The following is a 27,543-nucleotide window of genomic DNA, read 5'->3' as shown; positions in this document are numbered from 1 at the left end:
AACCTTTTTGTGTGTGGTGAGAACACCTGAGATCCACTCTTTTAGCAAATTTTTCAGTATATAATAAGGATTAAAATGACTTCATGTGCTATTAATTTGTCTAAAAGTTTAAGGCATTTCCACACGACCCCAACATTCTGTCCTTAGTATAGCAGTCAAGGATGACTTTAAGTGCTACTGGATCTACGAAGTATGTGTGGGAATTACATAATACACATTATTTTGGGAACATGATAACGTGTATCAGTGAACAGATAAAGGCAGTGACTCAGTGATGTAAATATGCCACTGGGTCCCCACCAGTCCAAGGGCAGGCCACCAGTGTACCAAAATCAGGGGCAGGTTAAGTGGGATTAAAATGACAAATGGCCCACTTACTCTTCCTTCTTCCTGGTCAATCCAGACCAGGTTAAAAATAACCTGTATCCAGACAATTTGGTGCAGAGATTATGCCCAAGGGGCTGCTGTGCACTGTCTCAAGTAAGACATTAATTTTGATCTAGACAAGCTTTCTTTTTGTTCATTATAGTGTCCAACAGCCATTTCTTCCTTCTATCAATTTAAAAATATAGCTGCTATTATGAACTCATTATTTTAACAAATATTACAACTTGCTTTTCTACTACTTATATCTGCTGTGTACAATACCATTTTTCTTGTCATGGAAGCTGTTATAAAAAGATGACTTAGGGCTTCCCTGGTGGCGCAGTGGTTGAGAGTCCGCCTGCCGATGCAGGGGACGTGGGTTCGTGCCCCGGTCCGGGCAGATCCCACATGCCGCGGAGCGGCTGGGCCCGTGAGCCATGGCCACTGAGCCTGCGCGTCCGGAGCCTGTGCTCCGCAACGGGAGAGGCCACAACAGTGAGAGGCCCGCGTACCGCAAAAAAAAAAACACACAAAAAAACCCATGACTTAAATGGAGGTTTGTATTATGTATACAGTAACACATAATTCTAGTCTACTTCTTGCTAATATTTCAATCTCCTGGAATGACAGAGCTGTATTTGGTCTTGGGTTTGCAATTCTATTTTTACCTGGGGATTACCTCAAAACTTTATATAACAGTAATACTGATATATAATAAATAATTAAGTATATTTTGTAGCAACTTATAGTTCTGAAATGCATTCCCAGTTATCTCATTTGCATCAACATTCCATAAATATTTATTGATCACAGACTGAGTGCTAGGCAGTTAGCAGGGCAGCTGTTATTATCCCCATTTGATATAACAAATACAGATGTTAAGTGAGGTGTTCAGGATTACACAACTACCAAGTGGGGAAGCTGGGAGCTGAACCTGGGCTCCTTGCTGAGAGGCAGTGTGGTGCCCTGCTGCACTGGTTTAAACATCTGCTCTGCTGTGTACTAGCTGTTTAACCTTGAGCAATTACCTAACCTCTCTATGCTGTGGTTTGTTGTGCAATTAAGAGTGTTCATAGAGCACTTACAACAGTGCCCGGGAAGTAGTAAGCATTAGGTGAGTGTTTACTATTATTATTTGGTGCTTGACCCAGTATTCTTTTCTACATTATGCTGCCTGTATCTCCACATAGGTGAATAGACTGTTTCCTCCTTTCCGGTGGAATTTTTCTGTATTTCATAACTGTTAACTTCATTTGGCAAAACTCACTATACATTTGTCCTTTGGCCTGTATTCCTAAAATGGTGTTTTTGGAATATCATACCTTTTAAAAAACACTCCCAGATTTACACTCTCATTTTCTAGAACACTAAAAATTGAGGCTGATCCATGTATGAAGAGATTATTAGTGGGAAACTCTTTGAAGAAAGGTATAGTTAAGTCTTTGTAAAATATAATCGCAAGACATCATTTTAAGAACAACTTGGAAGAATTTACTTTTTCCTATGTGTATGTGAGTACTATTGTAATCTGCAGCTTCTGAAAGTTTTCCAGCAGTTTCTGTAATCACTATGAAATTATCTAGTAAATAATTCAACATGTCTAACAATCGGATAAATACCAGATATGCTTTATTAAGGCTCCTCAATTACTACAGAAAATTTTAAATCAATTGTTTTTGTTGAAATGGTCCTGGAAGAAAACACTTATTTCCTCCAAAATCTTATACATTGATTACCTGAATATTTGCTAATGATACCCGTTTTTATAGTTTAAATTACCTTACTCAAAGTACAGCAGAGGGGTAACCTAATCCAAGAGAGAAAACTGAAAGCAAAAAAAGTGAAAGACCTAGTTGTTCTTCTTTCTATAATAGGATAACCTATGTTATTAAGCATTGTTTGGTTTGTATATTGAATCAAAGGCGAATTAATGATGGCACTTTATTGTGAATTTTCATCTTACAGAGTTTAAACATCTTCCAGAACCTAAATAAACGCCAGTTTGAAACAGTTATTCATTTATTTGAAGTTGCAATAATAGCAACTGACCTGGCTTTATATTTCAAGTAAGTACAGAACTCCCTTGTACTGTGTGGTTCTGCCTTCTGTAAATGGTCCGTTGCCTTAAAGTTAAAAGGTATTTATTTACACACACAGTTCTTTTCTTTTTGTATTATCAATAGAATACCCTTAAGATGCCTGATAATGAATTTACTAGACATCTGGAAACATATTTTAAAAATCTAAGCCCCTAATATTAGTTTATCTGAAGAAATTTGAATTAAAGAATATGCAGCAAGGTAGGTGCACTGCCAGAAGAGCGACGCTACAAAACCTTACGAGGTGACTTTTGTCCTGGTGAATTCATCATAGTCCACAATCTGGTATTTAGAGCTGCAGCCTCAGACATTTGCTCCTGCCAGAGTCCGAGAGTTGAAAAATCTTGGTGATACTGATGCACATTAACAAACTCAAAAAATGCTGACTTATATACAGCAGAGCACTAACCCTATTTATAATAATAATAATGATTACCAAGGAGGCCAGATACTCCAAGCTTCCGCACAATTTCTTGTCGGTGAATTATAAAGTTTAAAATGTATTAGAATAAGGTGAACTAGTTATAGGATCTAAGTATTTAACAACTTGGATGGGCAGTATTAAATTGTGCCTCTCTGATCCTTCTTCATTAAAAATTTATGTTAAATAGTTCAAACATGAAGACAGATATTTAGAAATATATAACTGATATCCAAATAGCTATAGCTCAGATTCAACAAATGCTAAGATTTTGTCTTACATCTTTCTTTTTTTAAGGGGAAAAAGTGATGCAATTGAGGCATCCCATGCCCACTCTATAATGAAAACCCTCTCCCCTTCTCCTTCGTAGATACCACCATCCTGATATTGCTGTGTATTCATCCTTCCCATTCATGTTTTTATATGGCATTAAGTGTGTTTAAAATTTTTCCATAAATGGTATCATACCATGTATACCTTTCTGCAGCTTGTTTTCACACAATGTTTTGAAGATTTAGCTTGGTGGTAAATGGAAATCCAGTTCATTCTTTATATTTTTTATTTTTTTGCGGTACGCGGGCCTCTCACTGCTGTGGCCTCTCCCGTTGCGGAGCAGAGGCTCCGGACGCGCAGGCTCAGTGGCCATGGCTCACGGGCCCAGCTGCTCCGCAGCATGTGGGATCTTCCCGGACCGGGGCACGAAACCGTGTCCCCTGCATCGGCAGGTGGACTCTCAACCACTGCGCCACCAGGGAAGCCCTAGTTCATTCTTTTTAAATGTATATTCACCTGTGTGAATATACCATAATTTAGCCATTCTTCTATTCATGGACATTTAGATTATTTCCAATTTTTCATCACTGCCTACATTGTATATCCTTGTATATATATGAGAGTTTCTGTAAAGTACATATCTAGAAATGGGATTGTTGTAGGGTTTGCATATTTTAAATTTTATACCACATTGCAAATCTACTGCCCTCCTGAGTAGGTATGCCAATTTAAACTCCCACCAGCAGCATACAGGAGTCCCTGTTATCCCATATCTGGACTCTTCTTGATCTGGGCTTACTTAAATCTATTTATTTTGTTAATCTGAGTGTGAGATGGTATTTTATCGTTCATACTTGTATTTTCATATCTTTTCATATATTTTGGCTTCTAATTTTTTGTTGGTTTTATGCATTACAGTGTTTCATCACAGCCTATGGCCTTTTATGTTATCTTTTTTTGTCACATGTAACTCTTAGTTTTAATGTATTCAAACTTAACAGTTTTTTTCCCTTTCTGGCTGGTGCTTTTTCTGTCTTAAACCCTTTCTATGTCAAAGTTACACAGCCATTCCCTGTTCCGCTCCCCTTGCCCCTTTGATCCACTACATGGACATTTGATGAAAACTGGGAACATAAAACCTGAAAAGCATGCATTAAAGACACTTTATCTCTGGTCTTATATGCTAAAATTGTTGCACAGCTGTATCTTTTTTAGGAAGAGAACTATGTTTCAAAAAATTGTTGATGCCTGTGAAAAAATGGAAACTGAAGAAGAGGCCATCAAATACGTAACCATTGATCCAACCAAAAAAGAGATTATCATGTGAGTAGTCAGAATTTTATTTCTCTTTTGGCAAAAATAACTTGTTTTATATTTCTATTTTAACACTTCTTGTTTTCTTTTAAAGGGCAATGATGATGACTGCGTGTGACCTGTCAGCTATAACCAAGCCCTGGGAGGTACAAAGTCAGGCAAGTAGTTCCCCTTTTCTTTCGCATACTCGGGCTCTGTCTAGGTCCCATGTGAAAGAGAACATGAAGGTATCAGGCAACCTCAGAATTTAATGATAGCTATCAGTTATATGACTATATATTTTGTAAGCAATTATCTTCATCACCCTGGTCTTGTCCTCTGAAACAATAGGTTTATAATTTACAAAGAAGAAAAAGGAATTTAAGAAGTTAAGACAAAAGTACAATGTTCCCTGTTGGGTTTCTGTTAGTGCAGAAAAGCAAACAGCTTTCAAGAGCTCACAAATGTCAGTGGGACAATAGGTCATTTGGTCAGGCCCAGAACAAAGCAAATAGAGGGAACCTTAGAAAGAAAATGCTTTCTGAAAAGAATTCCTTTATCACTGGACTGGCTGTAAGAAGTTTATATACAATTATTCAGGGAGTGTCTGCATTTTTAATAGAGGAGATAAAGGACGAGACAAGGATGAATCATTAGTGCCTTCATCTGTCAAGGGTGGCTTTGCACTTACAGTCTCCTCTTCAGTGTGCTGTCAGTTACCAGATGGCACTATCTGCAAGGTCATATTTAAGGGCGTCTTCCAAGGAAGTTCTTCCCCAACCTTGGGCAGTGAGAGTGGGAGCCATTCATTTACCACTTGGTTTCTTACTAATCGATGAAAGAAGCTTCTCTTTCTCCCTCAGTTAATTCACAGGGAAAACCCTAAGCAGAAGAGGCCAGAATTCACTGGGTTTGACTATAAATGTGGATTTTATTTGTAAAGACAGAATAATCGGAGCCATCAACCCCCAAGCCAAACACTTGTGCTCCTTCTGCACTGACTGCCTGCTCTTCCTTCTCTATTCTTTGTCGACATCATCACCCACGCCAGAACCTGGGGTCTTGCTTGAGTCCATCTCCCTCATTTCAAAACCATTCCTGTCCATCACTCTTGCTACCACCTTAGTTAATACTTTCCCTTTTTCATCAGAACTATGGTGGCAGCCTCCTAAGTGATCCTCTCTTATCATGAACTCTCCAACCTTCCTCTGAGCTGCTGCTGGGACTGCTTATAAATAGACCTCTGCTTGGCCACAGCATTGCTTAAAAGCCTTCTAAACTCCCCAGTGCTGGAGGTTTTCAACCTTTTTTAAAGAAAGAAGCAAAGTCTATTTTTCTCACACAAAAAGTTGTACAAAGATCACTTTATAAAAGAGAAAAAAGTAAAGTTACTTTCGCTTAAATTTCTCTTGGCATCTATTTTTGTGCCACTCATGCACTTTGGAGGGACCCTATGGCTCAAGAATAAGTACTACTGGCCCAGAGAATCAGGTTAAACTTCCCAGCAGAGCTTACATGGCCTGTCATTACCTGTCCTTAACTCCTACTCCCCAGTTTCTTTCTTTTCACTTTCCCATGTCGCCGCCTCACACTCTAAGCTCCTACTCACACAAGAGCTGGATGTTGGGGACTTCCCTGGTGGCACAGTGGTTGACAATCCACCTGCCAATGTAGGGGACATGGGTTCGAGCCCTGGTCGGGGAAGATCCCACATGCCACGGAGCAACAAAGCCTGTGCGCCACAACTACTGAGCCTGTAAGCCAAAACCACTGAAGCCCGCGCGCCTAGAGCCTGTGCTCTGCAACAGGAGAGGCCACCGCAATGAGAAGCCCACGCACCACAACGAAGAGTAGCCCCCACTCGCCGCAACTAGAGAAAGCCTGCGCACAGCAATGAAGACCCAATGCAGCCAAAAATAACTTAAAAAAAAAAAGCTGGATGTTGAATTTTATCTGTACATAGTCTTCCCCCTCTTCTTTATCGGCAAACTACTAGTAATCCTTGATGATACAGCATAAATGCAACCTCCCTTATCTTTCTCCCTTCTCCTTGATCCACAGCAGTTCATACTGTTACTATTATAGCACTTACCACATTGTTTACATGACTGTCTTCGTTAGACTGTGAGCATCTTAAAGGTCACATGTTACTCCTCTTTGTAAGCCTGGCTCATGCCAATGTAAGGCAGCTAGCAGGTGTTCAATAAACCTGATAAATACTGGTTTTTAAAAAACTATAAATGAACCCTCAAATATCCTCACACCATAATCAGGTGAAGTTGTTCTAAACTGTGCACGTATGTGCACAAACACACATGCAGATACATGCTAGATGCTAAGAGCTAAGCAGGACAAGAGGATCTGGGAAGCTTTAGAGCATGAAGCAGAATGTAATGGAATTACAATCTCCCATCTCCCCTTTTTATTGTTGAGAGGTGGTGGCAACAGCAAATAGGAGACAGGCACTCCTAGAATAAGTCTACCACAGTGAAGTAGGAAGAGAAATACCCTTTTCCCATTTAAATATAATCTGTAAATGACATCCTTTTAAAACCAAAGAGCACATGGTATGACAACACCTCAAGCATTAATTATAAATTTTATCCTTAAATGTCACAATAAAATGCAAACAAGTCACTTTCATGAATTATGTCATTCTTTTCAGGTAGCACTTCTGGTTGCAAATGAATTTTGGGAACAAGGAGATCTGGAGAGAACAGTGCTGCAGCAACAACCAATTGTAAAGACCTTGACATAAAAATGCACTACTTATTTAAAATTATCAATACAAATCAGTCTTTTTCACTGAACCTCAGAAAAAGATCTTTAAAGAATTTATTTCTCTTTCTAGCCTATGATGGACAGAAACAAAAAGGATGAACTACCTAAACTTCAAGTTGGATTTATTGACTTTGTTTGTACTTTTGTATATAAGGTAAGTAAACAAATTGATTATCTGAGTGAAATATGTCATCTTCTGGATGAGAATTTTTCTTTCAAACTGTAACCGAAATCAAAGCCATCCTCAAGGAAAGTCATTAGGGGTGTCCTTGTTTCTCCAAGGTAGTTGGAGGTATGACCTTAACCTCTCATTCAGGGGTGGAATGAAAGGTGAGAGAACTCAGATGTAAGCAAATGGAACAGACTTAGGCAGGAAGGAAAACAGCTACCTTTCCCACTTCTGAGGCACTGAGTTAATCTCATCCTAGCAGCTCTGAGCGCTGTAATAATTCCTTAGGGCTCCTTCTCTGCACATGAAAAGTATTAAAAATGAACTATATGATCTAAGAAGTTTCTGACCTAAAATTCTATCTAGGAGTTCTCACGGTTTCACAAAGAAATCATACCTATGCTGAATGGTCTTCAAAATAACAGAGTGGAATGGAAGTCCCTAGCTGATGAGTATGATGCAAAGATGAAGGTAAATGAAGAGAAGAAAAAGCAGGAAGAAGGAAATACGACTGAAAAAGGTAAGATGGAATCTGTTTTGACTTCTTGTAAAGTAGCTGAAAGTCAGGCGGAGCTTAATCTCACGACAAGAGCATAAAAAGTAAATGCAAACAGGAAATTTGCTTTACTGCACACAGACTGGTAATTAGAATAAGTTGATTAGTGGTTTTCAGCGTTTTTTATCCCCCTCAAACAAGATCTTACTTTGTAATTCCAGATGGAATTGATTGGTCCAGTTGAAGTAGGGGTTAGGTTTCTTCATCCACTCTAGAATATGGCTCTTGAGGTACCTCTGCAGAATACTGAGTTTTTAGAAATAATATGAAAACCATACAATCAGTGGGATCAATCAGGATTAGGTGAGAAAATAATTTTAGTCCTAACATTATGCATTAGCTGTGAGACTTTGGGCATCTTGCTTAACCTGTCTGAGCTTAATGTTCCTCTCCAGATAATGAGACGGTTTTACAGATCTCCAGCCTCACTTCCAGACCTAAGGAAGCCCGAGATGTAAAGCTGGTCAGCTGATTGGGGTGACCTGACCGGTACCCCGAGACTTTGCCTATGCCTCAGATGTCTCTACTTAGTGCTGTTTATCCTGATGAAATTTCTACTCCTAAAGTCACTCAGTTAGGTTGAAGATAATCTTCAGAAAGCCTCTGTTAAGATGCTTAGGATCACCTATTAGTTCATCAGATGCCTCAAACGTCATCTGGAAAGTGGAATACTAATATCATGATTTTATATTTTGTCTTAAGAGCTCAACACTCAAAAGGTTTTGTAAGAAATTCTTTTTGTTTAACAAAGAAATCATCTCTATCTGGAAAGGCCCTGTAAAAAAAAGATGCAACATTCTTTTTAGATGGTTCTTATATTTAGTGGTATTTTAAAGAATTCATAGAGGGAGAAAGCATTTTGCTTAAAGGGTTAAGGATATCCTTCAACAGAATAAAAACAGGAGTTACTGACTCTGGGATATACATCCATTTACATATTTATTGGGTGTGTAGTCTGTACGATGGGGTCCTTATCTCCTAGAGCTTACCACCTGGTGGGGGAGCTAGACAAACTATCAAATGAACAATTGATTATCTAACTATAACTATCGGAGGAAGCATGAGGTATGTACCTGAGGCATCTGGGAAGACTTTCCTAAAGGATGCTTATGCTAACCGTAAGACTACATAATCTTTGCCTAAGCAGAGAAAGGAGGAGGAGTTGGAGAGGAAAGAACAGAATGTGCACAAAGGCCTTGAAGTGGAAATAAGCTTGGTGCAATTAAAGAACTTAAAAACTGGTGTAGCTGGAGTCTAGAGAGCTACAAAGGCAGGCAAAGTGCCAGATGAAGCTGGGAATGCAGGAAGCTCTGCCAGACAGTGTGTTGCCTTGAAGGCCTTGCTAAGGATTTGTCCTCCAGAGAGCACTGGGAAATCCTTAAAGGGATTTAAACAGGAAAGAGAGAACATCTGATTTGCACTTCAAAAAGGTAACAAAAATGGTCATTTTTACTGGGCAAGTGAAAAGAAAAGGTATTTCTTAGTACAATTCATCTTTACCTCAATTTTATGATGAACAGGTTATCAAGCCCTTTAAGTGGCTCCTTTTTTTTTTAGTTTTCAGTATATTGGATATGGATCTTCTATCCTTATTTACATAAAAAATTACTTCCAAATTTTTTTCCTACTACACTGAGAAGTCTCTGTAAACTAATATTATTTTATCTCCAGGCAACAAGCTTTGTGCTTGGCACAAAGCAACAACTCAGATTCCCGGATTGCATAGTTCAGTGGTTCTTCTGTGAAACTGAGACGTTAACTGGCTAATCATTTATTAGATTTTATTTTCTAAATGGACTAATTCTGAATATGAATTCAAGTTTTTAAATGGTCAAACCCTTAGTACTTGCTGTAGGTTAAAACTATGAAGTAGGCTATAAAGTTACACTAATATTAGGAAAAAACACTGTATATCCACTGACTCCCAATAATACTGCTTTTCTCCTTTTTACTAGCTGCAGAAGATTCAGGAGGTGGTGGTGATGACAAAAAGTCCAAAACATGTCTAATGCTGTAATACAGTCCAACTGGTCTAAATTTCAAATATTGTTTCTACATTTGAAGACAACAAGAAAACATTCAAAAGAACATCAGCAAATTTCATTCATCAAACCATCAAGTAACAGAGTAAGAGAATCTTCAGAAAAGCTACCCTGTGACTAGCCTAAAAGCCCTGAGGGTAAAATAAAGTTCAACAGAAGTGCAAAATAAGACAAAAATAAGTGCATTTTTGGTGCCAATTTGTTTTAAATTAAAAATAATATAATCCTGAAATTAGTCACCAATTTTTTCTTTTTAAAGGTTCTTATTAACTGTATTCATTTACTAGGGCTACTTACAGCAAAATGCCCCAGACTGGGTGGCTTAAACAACAGAAATTTATTTTCTCACAATTCTGGAGACTAGAAGTCCAAGATTAAGGTGCTGGCAGGGTTGGTTTCTTGTGATGCCTCTCTCCTTGGCTTGTCAATGGCCATCTTCTTTCTCCCTGTGTCTTCAACTGGTCTTCAGTCTTCCCTCTTGTGGGTCTGCATCCTCATTCTTCTTATAAGGACACCACTCATATAGGATTAGGACCCACTCATATGACCTCATTTTACCTTAACTACCTCTTTAAATGCGCTATCTACAAATACAGCTGCATTCTAAGGTACCGTGGTCAGGATTTCAACATAGGAATTTCAGATGGGACACAATTCAACCCAAAACATTAATAATAATGATTCACACCTCACATCCCTTCCTGAATCAAAAGTCTCTCGTCAACATGTCTTAATGTAAGAGTAAATAGAGTATAGAATGTGTAACATATGTAAGTACTATATAAGAAACAAAGAAAAAGGATGTTAAATGTTATTCCATCTGAAATGCTTCTTTCCTCCACTTTTTACCCTGGATAATAGTGAAGACCACACCACTTGTAGCAGCTTAAAAGTACATCATCATCCTACACCCATCCTTTCCCCCAAGTCTGAAATCAATTATTTTATGTGTAACTAAGAATACATTCTTACATTCAGAACTATTCTTCTCACTGAAAGAATTATCAATTTATAAGACATTACCTGGATAATCCTAATGCAAGTTAAATCAGCTAATAAATATTATGCATTATTAAGAAGCATGTGATTTGATTATGCAAAAACTTTACTATCAAAAACAGTTCAAAAGGACTTTTAACAGAGATTACTTTTAAAAAGGATTACTAGGGAGCTTCCCTGGTGGCGCAGTGGTTGAGAGTCTGCCTGCTGATGCAGGGGACACGGGTTCATGCCCCGGTCCGGGAAGATCCCACATGCCGTGGAGCGGCTGGGCCCATGAGCCATGGCCGCTGAACCTGTGCGTCCAGAGCCTGTGCTCCGCAATGCGAGAGGCCACAACAGTGAGAGGCCCGTGTACCGCAAAAAAAAAAAAGATTACTAGGACTGTCTACCAGGAATTCTAAATACTGACTTGTCAAGAGAAACTAATCAACTACTTCTACTACATGGTACACATCTGTACATCAGAGAAGATTTCTTTCTTATCTGTAATGACCAAATTATAAAACAGACCAAATATTTATACCACAGATTTCCTTGTAAAACATATCTAAATTATAATGAATTGGTCTCTGAACCTCAAATGTTTTGTTATAGAGAAGATAGTGTTCAGTTTTAAGCAGTTGAGAAATCACCATTTGTTATATTTTTACAAGTAAGTCACTTTAGAATTATAAGATTCTTCCTCTCACATTAGAATATAAAGTTCACGAGAGGAAAGATTTTTTGCCTCTTTTTGTCTGCTTTGTTCACATTGCTATGCTCACACTTAGAGTAGTGCCTGGCACAAGGTAGGCACTCAGTAAACATGAATGAATAATATTTTGAATAAATATTGTAACAAACAGATATAAATGAAGAGTGCCTGGAAGTTAATAAAATATCTTTAGGGAGAAAAAAACTCAATATATACACCCAAATGATCGTTGTCTATATGTTATCACCTTTGGTGATATATGTACATCTTATTTTCATTGCTTAAAATAATTTTGAAACCACACTTCTAGGATTATTTTAGAAACTGTATAAGAAACCCTCTTCCTTTAAGCATTATATAATTTTAGACCCCAAAATATCAGTCAGCTCAAACAACTTCCTCTCCTCATTCACTAGAAAACGAACTGAGGGGCAGAGATGAGGAGGTCTGCAAAAATAGGAACTTTGCTTAAGAGCAAGTACAAGAAAGCATAACTTTATATCCCAAACCTATGGTCCGCTGAACACCACTGACTACGCTACAGCCAAGATTAAGATAGGTCTGCTGGAGAATTAATGTTTAAACTCTAGATAATAGATAATCAGCAAGGGCCTACTATATAGTACAGGGAAATCTACTCAATATTCTGTAATAACCTATGTGGGGGAAGAATCTGAAGAAGAATGGATATATGTATATGTATAACTGAATCACTTAGCTGTACACCTGAAACTAACACAGTGCTGTAAGTCAACTATACTCTAATATAAAATAAAAATTAAATTAAAAGAAATCTTTAAACGCATCATCTTGAGGCCTTTTCAAAGACTCCTTTAAAATATGACTCCCATTATCTGCCATTGTGTATGAATGGATTAAACACTGATTACATATAATGATCTAAATTTATAAATGAACTTAATGTCCATAAACCATACTTGCAATACCAAATATATAGATCTATTTTAAAAGGGTCTTTAAATATTCTTCCTAGTCACTGTTTAGTTTTGCAGGAATTTTATTTTCTGATGACCAATAAACTATTTTTATCATAAAATGTTTTAGCTTCATATATTCTATTACTAATATCAGTTTTGCTGCTGGACATTTCAATACTTTCCTCAGAAATCAAGATTCTTTTTCACTAAAAGTTGTGAGCTGAAAACGACAAAACAAAATTGTTTACTTATCTGTTGGTTAATAAACCAAAACTGATTTACCATTTTCCGATGGTTTAGAAATGACTGCATAATTATTTCCTAGATACTTTTGTAGCACAGTGTCTCACACATAACAGAAGCATGATATTTAATGAATAACAACTGTTTAATAAAAAGATAATCTCTGATACTATTTAAAAATAAGATGCTATAATTGCCTATTTTACAGTTTAATGCCAATCATTCCATGTTTAAATGTCATTTAAAATAGCATATCTTCAACAAAATAATTGGAATGGTACAATCATTTTTTACAGGTCCTCTCTTACTCACCAAATCATGCATCTTCTCCTCTATTCATCTCTTGGCTGTTTATAAAAATGGGTCTGACTTTTTGAAAAAAAAATCAATATATCCTTTTGAAAATTTGATGAAAACTATGGACCCTTTCCCCAAAACACACACATAATTACAGAAGTTTACACATAGATTCTAGGAGTGTTAGATTTCCTGAAGCACATCCATTGACTCTTGTGGGTATGAACCCCAAATTAAGAAGTTACATTTTGGACTTCCCTGGTGGCACAGTGGTTAAGAATCCCCCTGCCAATGCAGGGGACATGGGTTCAATCCCTGCTCCAGGAAGATCGCACGTGCCACAGAGCAACTAAGCCCATGCTCCACAACTACTGAGCCTGCTCTCTAGAGCCTGCGAGCCACAGCTACTGAGACCAACTGCCACAACTACTAAAGCCCGTGCACCTAGAGCCCATGCTCCACAACGAGAAGCCACCGCAGTGAGAAGCCCGCGCGCCGCAACGAAGAGTAGCCCCTGCTCACCGCAACTAGAGAAAGCCCACGTGCAGCAACAAAGACCCAATGCAGCCAAAAATAAATAAATTTATAAAAAAAAGTTACATTTTACAATATATCTCTGCATATAAATATATCCATATCTGTATGACTGTAACTGAGACAAGCTCTATGCACACAGTATTGTTCAGTTAAATTATGTTACTGTATAATCTCTGCTAAGAGTCAAGTTTCATGAACACATCTGCTGTTTTAGACTACTGGAATCTCATTTGGCCCCCTGTGGTATTAATTTAGTTTATAATAAATTACCCATACACTAGGGAATCAAATTTGATTAATAACAAACTCCGTTAAGTGGTAGAGGTGAGATGGAAGCAAGAGAAATGTAAGGAAAAAAGGAAAAGGCAGCTAATGACAAACTAGGTACTCAAAAGAGGGGTACTCGAAGACATACTTAATCTACTTTGTAATTTTGTGAAACCCCAATAATCCTAAAAGTTTAAGCTGAGGCAAGGGAACATAAATGTGAATCAGTGGGGGAAAAAAAAACCCTACAAAAATATAGGCACAATGGATCTCTGTACTAGAGGATGTACTAGGTCCATACTTTAGGAGCTACAGATGGAACAGAGTTGTAGACAAACAACTGAAAAGATATACAGGGAAAAGTGCCTCCAATAAAACTGAAAAACTTCCAAAGCACCTGACATCCTGAGAGTAGCTGGATTTTTATTTCCAAAGACAAACCACTCAAGTTGCAACTTGTAGACAAAATTTTGTGAAGAGTTTCAAAGTATACTTTCACATTAAGGAATGTACGCATCCCTCTTCCATCTCACAGAAATAAACCTTGAAAATATTCATCAAATTCTTCTTCCCTATTTAAAAGAAAAAATATACAATTTGATTAAAATCAATTAGAGAAGAAAATTACTAGGTGACACATTATATGAAATTAATAAAAATATTTTAATCCAACATATTTGCTGATTCTTTTGTATAGCAATATATTTCATGATTCAGGTATCAAATAATTCTTGGTTACCCCAAAGATGTTAAAAAAAATAAATAATAATGCAAAAAAAATAATAATTCTTGGCTTCTAAAATAATCATAACTATACCAAGACTGATTAAATTGAAAATGCTGTATATGTTGGCACGTCTCCCTAAATGTACTTATTACCTAAGATTTTACTTTGAAGTACTTTGTGAAATGTCATTGCTTCTCTTTACTTTTTGGTTAACTTTATAACTTACTCTGTTCATTCTCATTTCAAATTATAGCCTGATCAAAAAATGAATGAAAAAAACTATTTTAAGGAAAAATACAAGTCTTACTCCTAGGAATAGGGACAATCTGCTTAGGCTGCAGATTTTATTACTCTGAGAAGAGTACATACGTATCTGTAGCAGTGAAGATTATGTCTAAAACAAAGAACAGAACTCTGAAAGGAGATATTACACTATAATGTGTTAAAATATTATGAAAATTGTAAAGTACTAAATAAACATTAGTGCTAGGAGCCACAGTAGTAATAGCACAGGTTTTCAAGTCAGACAGTGTTTTTTAAGTCCTAGCTCTGTCAGTTATTTGCTGAGCAAGCAAGTTATTTAACTTCTCTGGGCTCAGTTTCCTTATCTGTAAAATAAAGAACATCACATTTCCTCATAGAGCTGTTCTAAAGATTAAATGTATGTACAATTGCTTTTCTCCCTTCTGGGAACAGAGAATCAAGCTGGACAAATTCTGTGCACCAGTCTCTTCAGAAAATGTTCTTTTAGATCAGAGATTCACAATGGGACTCCATCATTTGGCTTTAAATAATTGTGAATGCCTAGAGCCACCACAACCATGTTCAAATTTTTAAAAAATTAATTCCAGAATCAGATAAAGTTGATTTAAAATTACCTACAATTTGGTATTCTCCTGGCTACTGTCCCTTTTCCCAAGCATGACAGCAAAATGCAGTAGAATTTTTTAAATTGTAGTAAGAACTTAAATATATGAAATTAGCTGAATTTCTGTGTGAACTTAGATGTCAGTACCTGATGTCAAGTTTTTATAAGGTCACAAAGAGCTTTGGATTATGAAACCCCTCTTAGGCTTTATTCATGTATCTTTACTGCCAAAAAGGTGAGCTGACTCCAAGACCTGTTCTGTCATTTTCAGCTCTTCAAGGGAAAGTTATATGGTCAAAAGTTCAGTTGATAGTTTTACTAGGATAGTGATACCTTTTTTATAATCTGATCTATAACGACGACTCATTTGGGAATTCTTTACTTGGCTGACAAAAATAAAGGTTAAGGTCATAGAAAAAAACTAATCTTTAAAAAAAAAAAAAAAAAAAAAAAACACTCTTTCCAACACACCTGAATTCTATTACACTGAGAACATATTATATAATTAGCAATATGTTTTATAATCAGCTTAAATTAGCGAATCATGATTGATTCAACAGGTCTCTTATTATGAACCAATATGCCTAGAGTAACAAAATGGGACTAAAATTTATTGAGCACTTACTATATTGGTAGGTATTGTGCCAGACCAGGTGCTTTACATTCTTTATTCTATTAAATCTTCACAATAAACTCTATGTAGTAGGTATTATTTTATCCCCTTTCAACAGATAAAGCTCAAGTGGTGAACATCCCAGTATATGAGAAGAACTGATAGTATTCCAGCCTATATGCAGATAGCTCTTCAATCAATAGAGAACAATGCATGTGTTGACTTGTGTATCTCTGGGGTGTAAGGTGGCTGTTGGCAAGAAAACGTTTACACCTGTATATATCTTCAAGGGGCTCCCCTGTATAGGTTTATGATAATAAGAATATCATGGATAGGCTGCTCTGGAAGCTAGTAAACAGTATCTCTCTGAAACAATAAAAGCAAAGACTAGGGGGTCATCTGTCAATGTGAGCTGAGGAAAGATTTACTCACCAAGAGGGAGCTGGACAAGTTGGCTGTTTATGGCCATAAACAATGGCTGGGAATACACTCTGACCTTAGCAGGCTAGGTGTTCCTTGGCTTTAAAAAGACATTCATGATGCTAAGTTTTTCATTAACTGTTATCAAAAATGGCTGTGGTCAGAGCTTCCTAGACTGATGTAGAAGGTATGCATTATCACTGTCTATTAATACTATTATCAGGACTTACTGTGATTTTTCATCTGTCTCTGGTAGTGGGCCCTTCCAAAGTTCAGATTCTGAAGTACTTCCTTCCTCATCAGAGCTTCCTGTTCATTGAAAAGAGATTTTTTAAATGTGCACATTACATTTAAAACACATTTTGAACTACCCACCAATGCAATTAAATAAATTCCATATTTACCTGTGGTTTAGCTTCAACTTTTATGGCTCTCTGAAAATTTAATGCACTTTTCCAGACCAATAAATTCTTTTGAAAAATAATAAGCTGATATATACCAAAGAGCCTCAGCAAATAGACCAAGGATTTAAAGTCTCATGGGAAACTTCTATAAATTATACTGAGTTAAAGTAACAATTCCAATATTAACTCTATATTATAAAGGAATTATCTCTTGTAATACAGTTGTCTTTAATTTAGTTTCTTATTTTTATTGATCATACAAAAGACATGCAGGGTAAGATTTTTGTAGAGTATTTACATTAGGATCAAGACCTTAAGAACTGAACTAGTATATAGGACTAGCAAGTTAAATTATGAAAAAAAATTTGTCAGACTTAAAAAAAAATTAATGCTGATTACATTAACTAGAAGAAGTCCATTTCAATGAAGAAACAGATGTTCTCATACATTGTTAGGAGTAAATACCATTTTCTTGAGGAAAATCTGGCAATATAGATCACTTTAAAATATAGATACCCTTTGACCAGCAATGCTTTTAGGAATTTAATTATTTACTTAGAATAAACGAGCACTCAGATATATGTACAAAGATGTCCATTGTATAACAACAACAGCAAAAGAAAACAAGTTAAATCCCCACCAATTAGGGATTAAGGCTTGGTTAAAAAATACTATACAGCTATTTAAAAAAACCCCATAGCACACCTGAATTACCATAGAAAAATGTGTATGCTATATCAAAATTTTTAAAAGTTACAGAAAGCAGGCATAGTATAATACAATTTGTATTAAAACATATCTACATATATATTATTATTTATATATGCGTGTGTGTGTATATAAACACACACACACACACACACACACACACACACACACACACATAAATAAGTTTGTAAGGACCAACCAAACTTAACAGTGATTATATTACCTGTGGGCCTGGGATAGTTTTACTCTTTAAGCATTTCCAAATTTTTTTGTATTTTAAACAATAATCATGTATTACCTTTAAACATCAGTAAAAACAATAAATTTTATTTTTAAAACATAAAATAGACATGTTTCAAATGAATCACCCTATATTAGTCAACTAAAAATTATCAAATAATGAAACATGTATTATGAGACAATAAAATTATATGCCACAAAGTAATTATGTTAGCAAATAATTCCTCTCCAATAATGACCATTAGTCTGGAAAAGAAGTGACACAAATTTGGCCTGTCAATACAGAATGCACCTTAGTTAAACACAACACAAAAATAAAACAGTACTGATTTGCCATGATGGTTCTAGCCTTTTTTCCTGTTGGACTTTGATCCTTGAATCAACATGTTATGTCTGAACTTTGGTCCTAACTGAATCTATTCTAGCACAAATTCTAACGAAAACAGCAAAAAAATAAAAAAGGGAATGGGGGTTGTGCTTCTAACGATCTACACACAAAGATGATAAAATTATAAAGCTCTGGGAATAAGATTCCCACTCAACAACAGCCAGCACTGGAACTGCCAGTGTCCCAAACTGAATATGCGAAAAGACAAAAGTACTCTGCTTGGGACTTCCCTGATGGCACAGTGGTTAAGAATCCACCTGCAAAAAAAAAAAAAAAAAAAAAAAAGAATCCACCTGCAATGCTGGGGACACGGGTTCAAGCCCTGGTCCAGGAAGATCCCAAATGCCACAGAGTAAGCCCGTGTGCCACAACTACTGAGCCTGCGCTCCAGAGCCCGTGAGCCACAACTACTGAGCCCACATGCTGAAACTACTGAAGCCTGTGCACCTAGAGCCCATGCTCTGCAACAAGAGAAGCCATCGCAATGAGAAGCCTGCACACAACAAAGAGTAGACTCCTGCTTGCCACAACTAGAGAAAGCCCGTGCGCAGCAACGAAGACCAAAGACCCAATGCAGCCAAAAAACAAAAACAAAACAAACAAACAAGTCTTCTGCTCTTATTTTTATGAAAATTCACTAACTGAGATAAAGAAAGCACAGAAAAACTAATTAGGCCTAGTAAAGTTATCACCATGGTGTTATCCTGTCAATGATGTCAGAGAACAAACCTACAAGGCCTTTGAAAGTGGGCAGCTAATTTCAAAAGGCCTTACAACCACCTGTTTTCTTGTTCCCTCTCAAGAGTACTGCCCACATGCCAGCTTTCCTACACCAGTTTTCTGGTAACAGACGATCCAGTTTTACTAAAAAGTACAATTAGTTTAGAATAACATTATAAAATAACTCTCTTTGAAAGAGGACATGCTGAAAAAGTGATCAAATATCCTTAGAGAATCAAATCTACAAGACTGGATTATATGACCTTTAAGGTCCCTTACAACCCTATGAATCTATTAATATTTAACTATGAATCTATAATACCTAATTCCATGAGGTTGACAGTAACTACAAATCATTTTTTTGATAACTGCTACAACCTGCCAGAGGTGGAAAGGGTACTGCATTTAGAACAATGGGCAACACAAAATGATGCTTGCATTTGTATCAGTGTCAAACCTACACAGTAATTATTGACAAGCGGGGATCAGAATTTAAGTCACTGACTCTGTACTGAAAGGGGAGCTTGGAGGTCCAGCCCTTATCCAATAAATGAACTTCTTACTGTAATACTTCCAATAACAACTGGCTGTCCAATCTAAACACCTCACTACTTCCTGAAGCAGCCCATTCCTTTCTTCAGATAGTTCTAATTGACAAATTTTTCCTTAAATTAAGGCAAAAATCTGTCCTTGGGCTATTTTTATCCATAGACTCTAGTTATGCCAACCAGCCACCAAAAATAAGTCTCCTACATAGTAGCAGTCTTGAAAATATCTACAGTTTCCATGTCTACCTCCTTACCCCTTCCCTCTTCACTTTTTCCTAAGCTAAACATCTACGGTTCCTTCAACCTTCCTCCTATAACAACATTTCAAGTTCTGACAACACTTTGGTTCTTCTATTCTTGACCTGCTTTAAGTTTTCAATGTTCCTTTTAGAATGTAATGCAAATGTAATGTAATGCAAACTGCATATAATTTTCCCTATATGCTTTGAATAATGCAAGTAGATCCATCATCTTGGTTTTTCTGGATATTACATACCTAAATAACTTGGCCTACTGAAGAAGCGGCAAGTCGCCAATTATGAAAACAATGGACAGGTCAGACTTTTACAGACTTAACTTTTGATCTGACCCATTGTGAAGAACAAACACAAAATCTAATGTCCAGTATTTTCCTTTTCTCTGATATAACAATAATAGCTACAGATTATCAAAGATTACTTCATATAAGACACATGCTTTACATGTTTATTATTTCACTTGACTGATAATAATCCAATGAAGTCAAGTCTCTTTATACCCATTTTACAGATAGAACTGAGACACAGATCAAATCATTTAATGTGGATTTGTGTAATATATCTGCCCAAACTGAGGTATAAAGAGTAGACTAGGGGCTTCCCTGGTGGCGCAGTGGTTGAGAGTCCGCCTGCTGATGCAAGGGACACAGGTTCGTGCCCCGGACCGGGAGGATCCCACATGCCGCGGAACGGCTGGGCCCGTGAGCCATGGCTGCTGAGCCTGCGAGTCCGGAGCCTGTGCTCCACAACGGGAGAGGCCACAACAGTGAGAGGCCCGCGTATCGCAAAAAAAAAAAAAAAAAAAAAAAAGAGTAGACTAACTTTTGATTCACTGAAGAACAGTTATTGATGATATAAGTAAAAGAGCAGACTCTGGAGTTATACACCTGTGTTTAATCGTAGCTCTGCCATTAACCAACTATTTGACCTTAGGCAATTTATGTAAATTCTCTGGTCTTGGTTCTCTTATCTGCAAAATGGGATATTATATGCCCATTACTACGATTAAATGAGGTATACAACTAATCCACTTGCGATTATGGCTGACAATCAACAAAAGCAAGTTAAAATTCTTTTTCCCCATAGAAATTGGGTTTTTCTTTATGGATCTGGTGTAAATAATCCATATGTTAAATGAGGGTAAAAGGGTAACTGAATATTATCCAAATGGAAATGAAATATATAATAGAAACAGCAGAATTTGAGTTGTAAAACTGCCAAGACCACCTAAGACAGGTCACTGACCACCTGAGAAGATATCTGGGTTTGGCAAACTATAACAAGGTACATGTCCCCTGCTTGAAATGGTTCTACTTCAAGAACCAATCTAAGCTAGAGATTCTTCAGGTTGGCTACAGTATTGTCCTCTCCCTACCACCAGAAGTTTGACCTAGCTGAAGAGGGTGAAGAGACTTAAGATTATTTCCGGGAAATGAGGGAGGTTTGAGAGGGCTGGGGGAAGAACAGTGGGAGGGAGAAGGAAGGAAGAGCAAATGAAAGAATTAATATAAACAAGTCAGTCAAGCCCTTTCCCCAAAAGATTTTTTAATAAAAATTGGAATTGGAGAAGGGCAATGGTTTTTTTAAACATTAAATAGGCCTTCACACCTCTCACTGCAACATATAGTTGGAAATTGGCAAAAACTATAAAATTTCCCATTTTAACCTGTGTATGCTTTCTAAAACTATATATACTTACTACCCCATCCTCAGATAGCTTAAGTCTATCGTCTCATGCCTGGCTATGTTCTATAAACTGTCAGGAAACTTAACCTAATGTAGAAGAAGGAGCTTACTGATAGATTAGGATTCACATGGGGAGAAAGGAAGTGTCAGTGCTTTAAGGACACTTCAAATATGTTGAAAACAAAATGGTATGAGTAAAGTAATTCATAAAGAATACGTTGTATTCCTAAAGTAGAGGAATACCTCCACTGATATCTCCCTCTTCATTAAATTTTTAAACAGTAAATATCTTTAAAATTCTATTTCTCTAAAATTTCTGATTACTGAACACTTAAAAATTCTCCTTAAGAATTATATACTAAAATGCTAATAAAGTTTAAATTGAATGGTGATTTAGAGCAATTACTAAATATTTTCCTGAGTTTGCCACATAAATATATATTACTTTAAAATCAGAAAAAAATTAACTCTTAAGTTTATAAATTTACAAGTAAGGCTAGAAGTCTCAAATCTCTAAATTTCTATAAATAAGTTCAGATATTATAACATAAATTAGGTATGTTACTGAACTACACTTTGTTAGACCCTATTTATTGCAAGTTCTTTAAGAAATTCTACATCATATTACTGTTGAGATACAAGGTTACTGTTTGTTATATCACAAATGGATACCCCCTTTTATGAATCCACAGTAGATTCTGCTCTCAAAACTGCCTGGAAAAACTGAACACCCTGCGAGTTCTCTTTAATATTGTATGGGTACAATTAATCATTCTACTGGTGGTTTCCTTTCTTTGGTTTGGTTGTTAGGAAGGACAGTGACAAATCTATGATCTACTTTTGCAATTATGCAAGACTTTTTGGTAAATATTTGTCTGTATTAATTTTACCTCTAGCTTTACTTTCCTATTCTATCTTATTTTTCCATTATTTTGATTTCACCTTTAAAAAAATCTTATAGTATATATTTTTGTAAGTCATTGTGAATACTTTTTGGAATGTTGCAGGGAAGAAACAATAAAATTTGTAGCAAATATTCAATGAAATCCAATCTGATGAAAACTACAGGACTTACTAAAAATTGACCAGTAACAACCGTTGCTAACATTTGCTTTCTATGTACAAACCATATATTTAATTTGATCGATCAAAATCCCCAAATGACAAGAGATCACTCAGTCTTGTGCAATATAAGCAACATTTCTTAAATTTTAATCCACCTCCCCAATTCTTTTTCTATCCCAACTTCATCCCTCTTGTTCTCTTCCTTCACACTTCATGATGTGAAGCTAAAATGTTTATCCACTATATTTACTGAAAAAAAAAAATTTATGCTCTTCTATACTTGACATAAGAAACTTTTAAATGTTCTAATATGGGGAAGAAATACACTTTTGCTCTTTTTTCTATGATTTTTCTCACACAGTACAAAAACAACAACAAAAATTTACATCAGAACAAGTTACAGTTTGTGGGAAACCTAAACTGTAAATAACTTGAATCTGTATACTTTTATTAAATAAAAACTTGATACTGTTGATAGAATTTTCTGATTTCACTGAGAGTGAATGTGATGAAAAACAAAAACAAAAAACCCAGCACTGTTTTGTCAAGAATCATCTTGCAGTGGTGTAACAACTATAGCTATAACTGGAATTCTTCCCAATAGTCTAGTGTATAGACTTGCAGGAAAGCACTTCACTGTCTTCTAATCTTTCCTGTTCCTTAGACTTATCTCCCTAATTAAAATGTTAGATTCTTTTAGGGAGGGGTGTTTTATGCTCTTGTACAGCCTGGAATACCTAGCACAAAACATAAAAAATAATGAACACCTAATAAAAAAAAAAAATCTCATGTTGCTAAGACAAAAAACCCCAAAAAAACCCAAAAAACCCCTCATAGATTAGCTGCAATACAAACAATATTTTATCTACAGATGTTCAACATCTGAAAGCAGTTTACAAATAAATGCCTTTTCTTAATCTTTTAAGAAAAAAAAAATTAAAAAATCTTTTAATCTTTCTTAATCTTTTTTGAAGATCATATACAGGTGAGAATTCTCTGTAATTGAAAATCACACAAAAAATTATGTCATAAAACAAACATTTTCAATTCTACAATGGTTTACCCAGTGAGGGAAACAGAAAAAGTACTGAAGATCTATTAAAGTAATCTAAAAAAATCATCATTATACAATCTCCTGCAGTAAGACCTCAGGGGAAATATTTCTGAAGGCTGCTAACTCAAAAAAGAACAGAAAACAGATGGAGAGTAACAACTCCTCCAACCTCCCTGGACAGGTCTCATAATTAGCCCAAGTTGTAGCATGAATGGCCCCTTAAGGCCAGACAAGAGGGTGTGAGAACTACAGGGTCAAGATTCCAAAGGAAGCCAAGGCCTGGACTGCAACAACTGCTTATGTTGTTTCTTCACTCCTACTTATTTCCTAGTCATCAGAGAGCAAATAAAAACATAGCTAAACTTCCAATGGCAAAAGAAATGCATTCTTCTCTGTCATCTTCTCTGTCATGTAAGGAACAATGATACCTGCTTCCAAGTGTCTATAGGTTAAAAAAAGGACACAGCTGGAACCAGAAGGAAGAAGTTGTACGTTTGGGCTAAATGTTAAGAGAAACCTGCTAGCAATTACAGCTGTCTGAAATGTAAAGGAGTATTTTGGATAATGGGTACCTTTTCCCTGGAGGTGTTGAAGCTAAAGCAGAACAAATACATGATAAAGAGCAGTGCATCTTAACCTTTATTGTACATATGAATCATTCTGGGAACTTAAAGTGCAACTCTGATTTAGGAGGTCTGGAGGGTCTGAAATTATGCATTTCTAACAAGCTCCCAAGTGATGACAATGCAAAGGACCATGTTTTGAAAGGTGAAACCACAGAAAATCTTTTTGATCATGATTCCAGGGCTGATCTCTGATGTTCCTTTCAACATTGAGAAATTGGTTGATTTCACTGACTCACTCACCTAACACTTACTGAATGCCTACTATGTGGGGCAAGCACTGTGCTTAGGAACTGGGGATAGAGAATTAAACAAGTCACACAGTCCCTTCCTTCACAGAAAAATTATTCCAAGAGTGATATGTATTTCTAAAGGAGAGTGCAGGATGCTATCAGAACGTGCTAAGAGGGACCTAATCTTGCCTGGAGGAGTGGGGTGAAGGGTGTCAGAAAATGCCTACCCAAGGAACTGAGCTTGGGGGCAGGATGGAGGTGGGAGGGGTAAGATCTTGAACTTCCTGCCAAGACAATTTACCTAAATACCCTGTTCTGTTCACACCTGCCAAAGCAGACTGGTCCTCAAAGTCAAGCTTTGATCTTTCTTACATTTCCTCTCTATGCATTCAGCTATCTAGCCATCCAATTATCCAACCATCCATCCACTTATTTAGCATTTTGTATGATGGTAACCTAAGGCTATCGGCTTGATGAGATCACACAGGGAGAACAGAGAAAATAAAGAGAAGCTGTGTAAGAGCCTTGAGCAATTCCAACAAGGGTAAGATGGAGGAGGAATTATAGTCAGGAGGCTGAGGAGAGGCTGAAAAGATAGGAAAAAGATCAAGAAAGTAATTGTTCTGAGGAATGCCAACAGTCCAAATGCAGCTGCGATATTAAGCATTTACTAATTTACTAACTATTCAAGTCTGGGCCAAATTAAGGTGGCCTGGCAAGAAAGTATCATATCAAGATCAACCTAATTCCAGATGATCGATCCCAGATAAGAAGATATTAAAGAGGTCTACATGGTTTTCCTAAAAGTTTGCTAAGATGTTGTCATTTTCTGCTTTATACCAAAGAAGCTGAAAAAAAGAACTATATCCTGTGCTCTCTGCTACGAAAGGTGCTCTGAATAAAGAGTATATAAGACACAGATGTCTCAATTCCACTCTGCTTTGGTTTTCTATCTCTGAAGTTGCCCTGAAACAATCTTCAAGTCTTTCATTTTCTTATTCTTTATTATTTATGCCTTACCTGTGCTAGTGGGGTGCTAGGGATAAAGCAATGAACACAGCAGACAGAATCCCTGTTCTCCTTGTGTTTTATGTAACTGTCATATGTGTAATGAAGGAAAAGTTCCAAGGTTGTGAAAGCATTATAAATGGGAGTCCTAATTTAGATTCATGGTCAGGAAAGGATCCCTGAGGAAGTGACATTTAAGCTTAAATCTGAAGGATGAGTTAGGATGGGACTGGAGGTTTTAGAGAGGAAGCAGCACCTATACAGTCCTTAAACAGAAAGAAGTTTGGCATTTTCTAGAAACTGAAAGGCTATGTGGGTGGAGTGTGAATGTAAGGTGAAGAGTAGTGATAAACAAGCCTTGTATGCTGGATCATATAGAGCCTTTGGGCTTTGTCCAGATATTGGTTATATCCTAAGAACATAGGAAATCACTACTAGATGGAGAATGGATTAAGGAGAGGGAGGTGGGATGACAAGACAGTGTTAGAATCAGTACGGATAATATAGTAGTAGCCTAGATGAGAAAACATGGTAGTTTGAACTAGACTAGAGAGAACATGAGAAATACATACCCTGGGGGTAAAACTGATAGTATTTACATAAGTAACGAGAAAAAAAGAAGGCATCAAGGATAATTTCCCGATTTCCGATATTAGTTTTTAGGTTGACAGAGGTATCACCTACCGAAATATAGAACACTAAAGGAAAAACATCTATAAGGAAGATCACATGCATATATATATTATAATTTGAGGGGTGCAACCCCATCCCTAGTCCTGAGTATCCAGCTACCTAATTATCTGTTTTGGAGGTACTAAATAAACTTTTATAAGGCAGGGATTAGTTCTTCTTTAATTTGGAATATGCAATGATTAACATAGTATCATACTATGATATAAATATATTATATAATAGTAAATGCTACAAAATCCTCAGATATAATACACTAAATATTTTACTGGCACATGAGGATAAATAAAAATTTTTAAAAACTCAAATGAGATTCTCACACTTAATTAAAATTTATTTTGAAATTTGAAACATGATTTAGAGACAAAAAAGGTATTCTGTTTCAAATACCATTTCTCAATAAACAAGAGAATATCAGTATTTTTCCTCTCAACATCTATCGATTTTACCAAGTCAAAAACTTGGCAATACATATACTTGAATGTATCATGACATGTTAGAAGAAAAAAGTGTATGTAAGAACATAACGTATCTAATGATCTTCATAGCTGGAGCAAGGCAGCCCTCTCCTGTTCAAGTATTATGTTAACACAGGCTGGAATCTAATTCAATCTACCATTACCTACCTAATTTAAGTCCAATTCACTCTAAGTTATAGTCAATTTGACTCTACTTTATTATGGACTAAAAAAGCAACTAGCAGTAACCTTCGTAATAGCTAACTATGTACCAAGTACTATGCAAACTGCTTACATGCATTATCTCATTTCAACTTCTGAAAAATCCTATGACTTACTAGGTAAGATTATCATGACCATTTTACACATGAGAAAACTAAGGCTTAGCTTAAGGACTGCTGAGGAAGAAGTAGCAGTTGACTTGGATTTGAATTTAACAGTTATTTACTAATTGTACGTGCACAGCACCATGTTAGGTTCTGAGGACACATACATATCAACCTCTATCATTTCAAGAAGCTCATAAGCTAGTGAGAAAAATCACACAGACCATGATAATTGAAATCACAGTGTTACAATGTTAAACTGACTTATAGGTTATGTACTGATTTACAGTGTTCAAAGTGCCTTTCACATCCTTATTTGATTCTCCACAATAAGCACCAGCAGTATAAAGAGCAGGTATTCATATCACCACTATGTACACGAGGAAAGTGAAACTCAAGAAATTCAGTGACTTGCTCAAGGTAACAAGTCTGTAAGTAACAAATCCAGAAATTAGAATGCTGTTGCAATATTATACCATCTGCCAAAAATGAATCAAAACCAACCTTGTTATTGAAACTCCTGTAAGTT

General features: G+C 36.4%; 2 protein-coding genes across 4 annotated transcripts in view; one reads left to right on the top strand and one right to left on the bottom strand.

The window, feature by feature from the left end:
* Nucleotides 1–10,232, top strand: part of PDE6C (phosphodiesterase 6C) — a 58,120-nt gene extending 47,888 nt beyond the window's left edge. Inside the window, exons 16-22 of the mRNA XM_060034452.1 lie at nt 2,332–2,432; nt 4,375–4,482; nt 4,568–4,631; nt 7,118–7,192; nt 7,304–7,387; nt 7,769–7,922; nt 9,914–10,232. Coding sequence (XP_059890435.1) covers nt 2,332–2,432; nt 4,375–4,482; nt 4,568–4,631; nt 7,118–7,192; nt 7,304–7,387; nt 7,769–7,922; nt 9,914–9,975 — 648 coding nt within the window. The 3' untranslated portion in view covers nt 9,976–10,232. The remainder of the gene's footprint in view (nt 1–2,331; nt 2,433–4,374; nt 4,483–4,567; nt 4,632–7,117; nt 7,193–7,303; nt 7,388–7,768; nt 7,923–9,913) is intronic.
* A 124-nt stretch (nt 10,233–10,356) lies between these two features.
* LOC132439790 (protein FRA10AC1) overlaps nt 10,357–27,543 on the bottom strand; it is a 45,584-nt gene continuing 28,397 nt past the window's right edge. For all 3 annotated transcript variants that reach the window (XM_060034457.1, XM_060034456.1, XM_060034455.1), the window contains exons 13-14: nt 16,837–16,915; nt 10,357–14,550 (exon numbers count right to left, since the gene is read on the bottom strand). In XM_060034457.1, coding sequence (XP_059890440.1) covers nt 14,508–14,550; nt 16,837–16,915 — 122 coding nt within the window. In that variant the 3' untranslated portion in view covers nt 10,357–14,507. The remainder of the gene's footprint in view (nt 14,551–16,836; nt 16,916–27,543) is intronic.

Source organism: Delphinus delphis, chromosome 16 (assembly GCF_949987515.2).
Source record: "Delphinus delphis chromosome 16, mDelDel1.2, whole genome shotgun sequence".
NCBI lineage: Eukaryota > Metazoa > Chordata > Mammalia > Artiodactyla > Delphinidae > Delphinus > Delphinus delphis.
The sequence above is the reverse complement of the archived record's forward strand: the minus strand, read 5'-3'. Positions and strand labels throughout refer to the sequence as shown.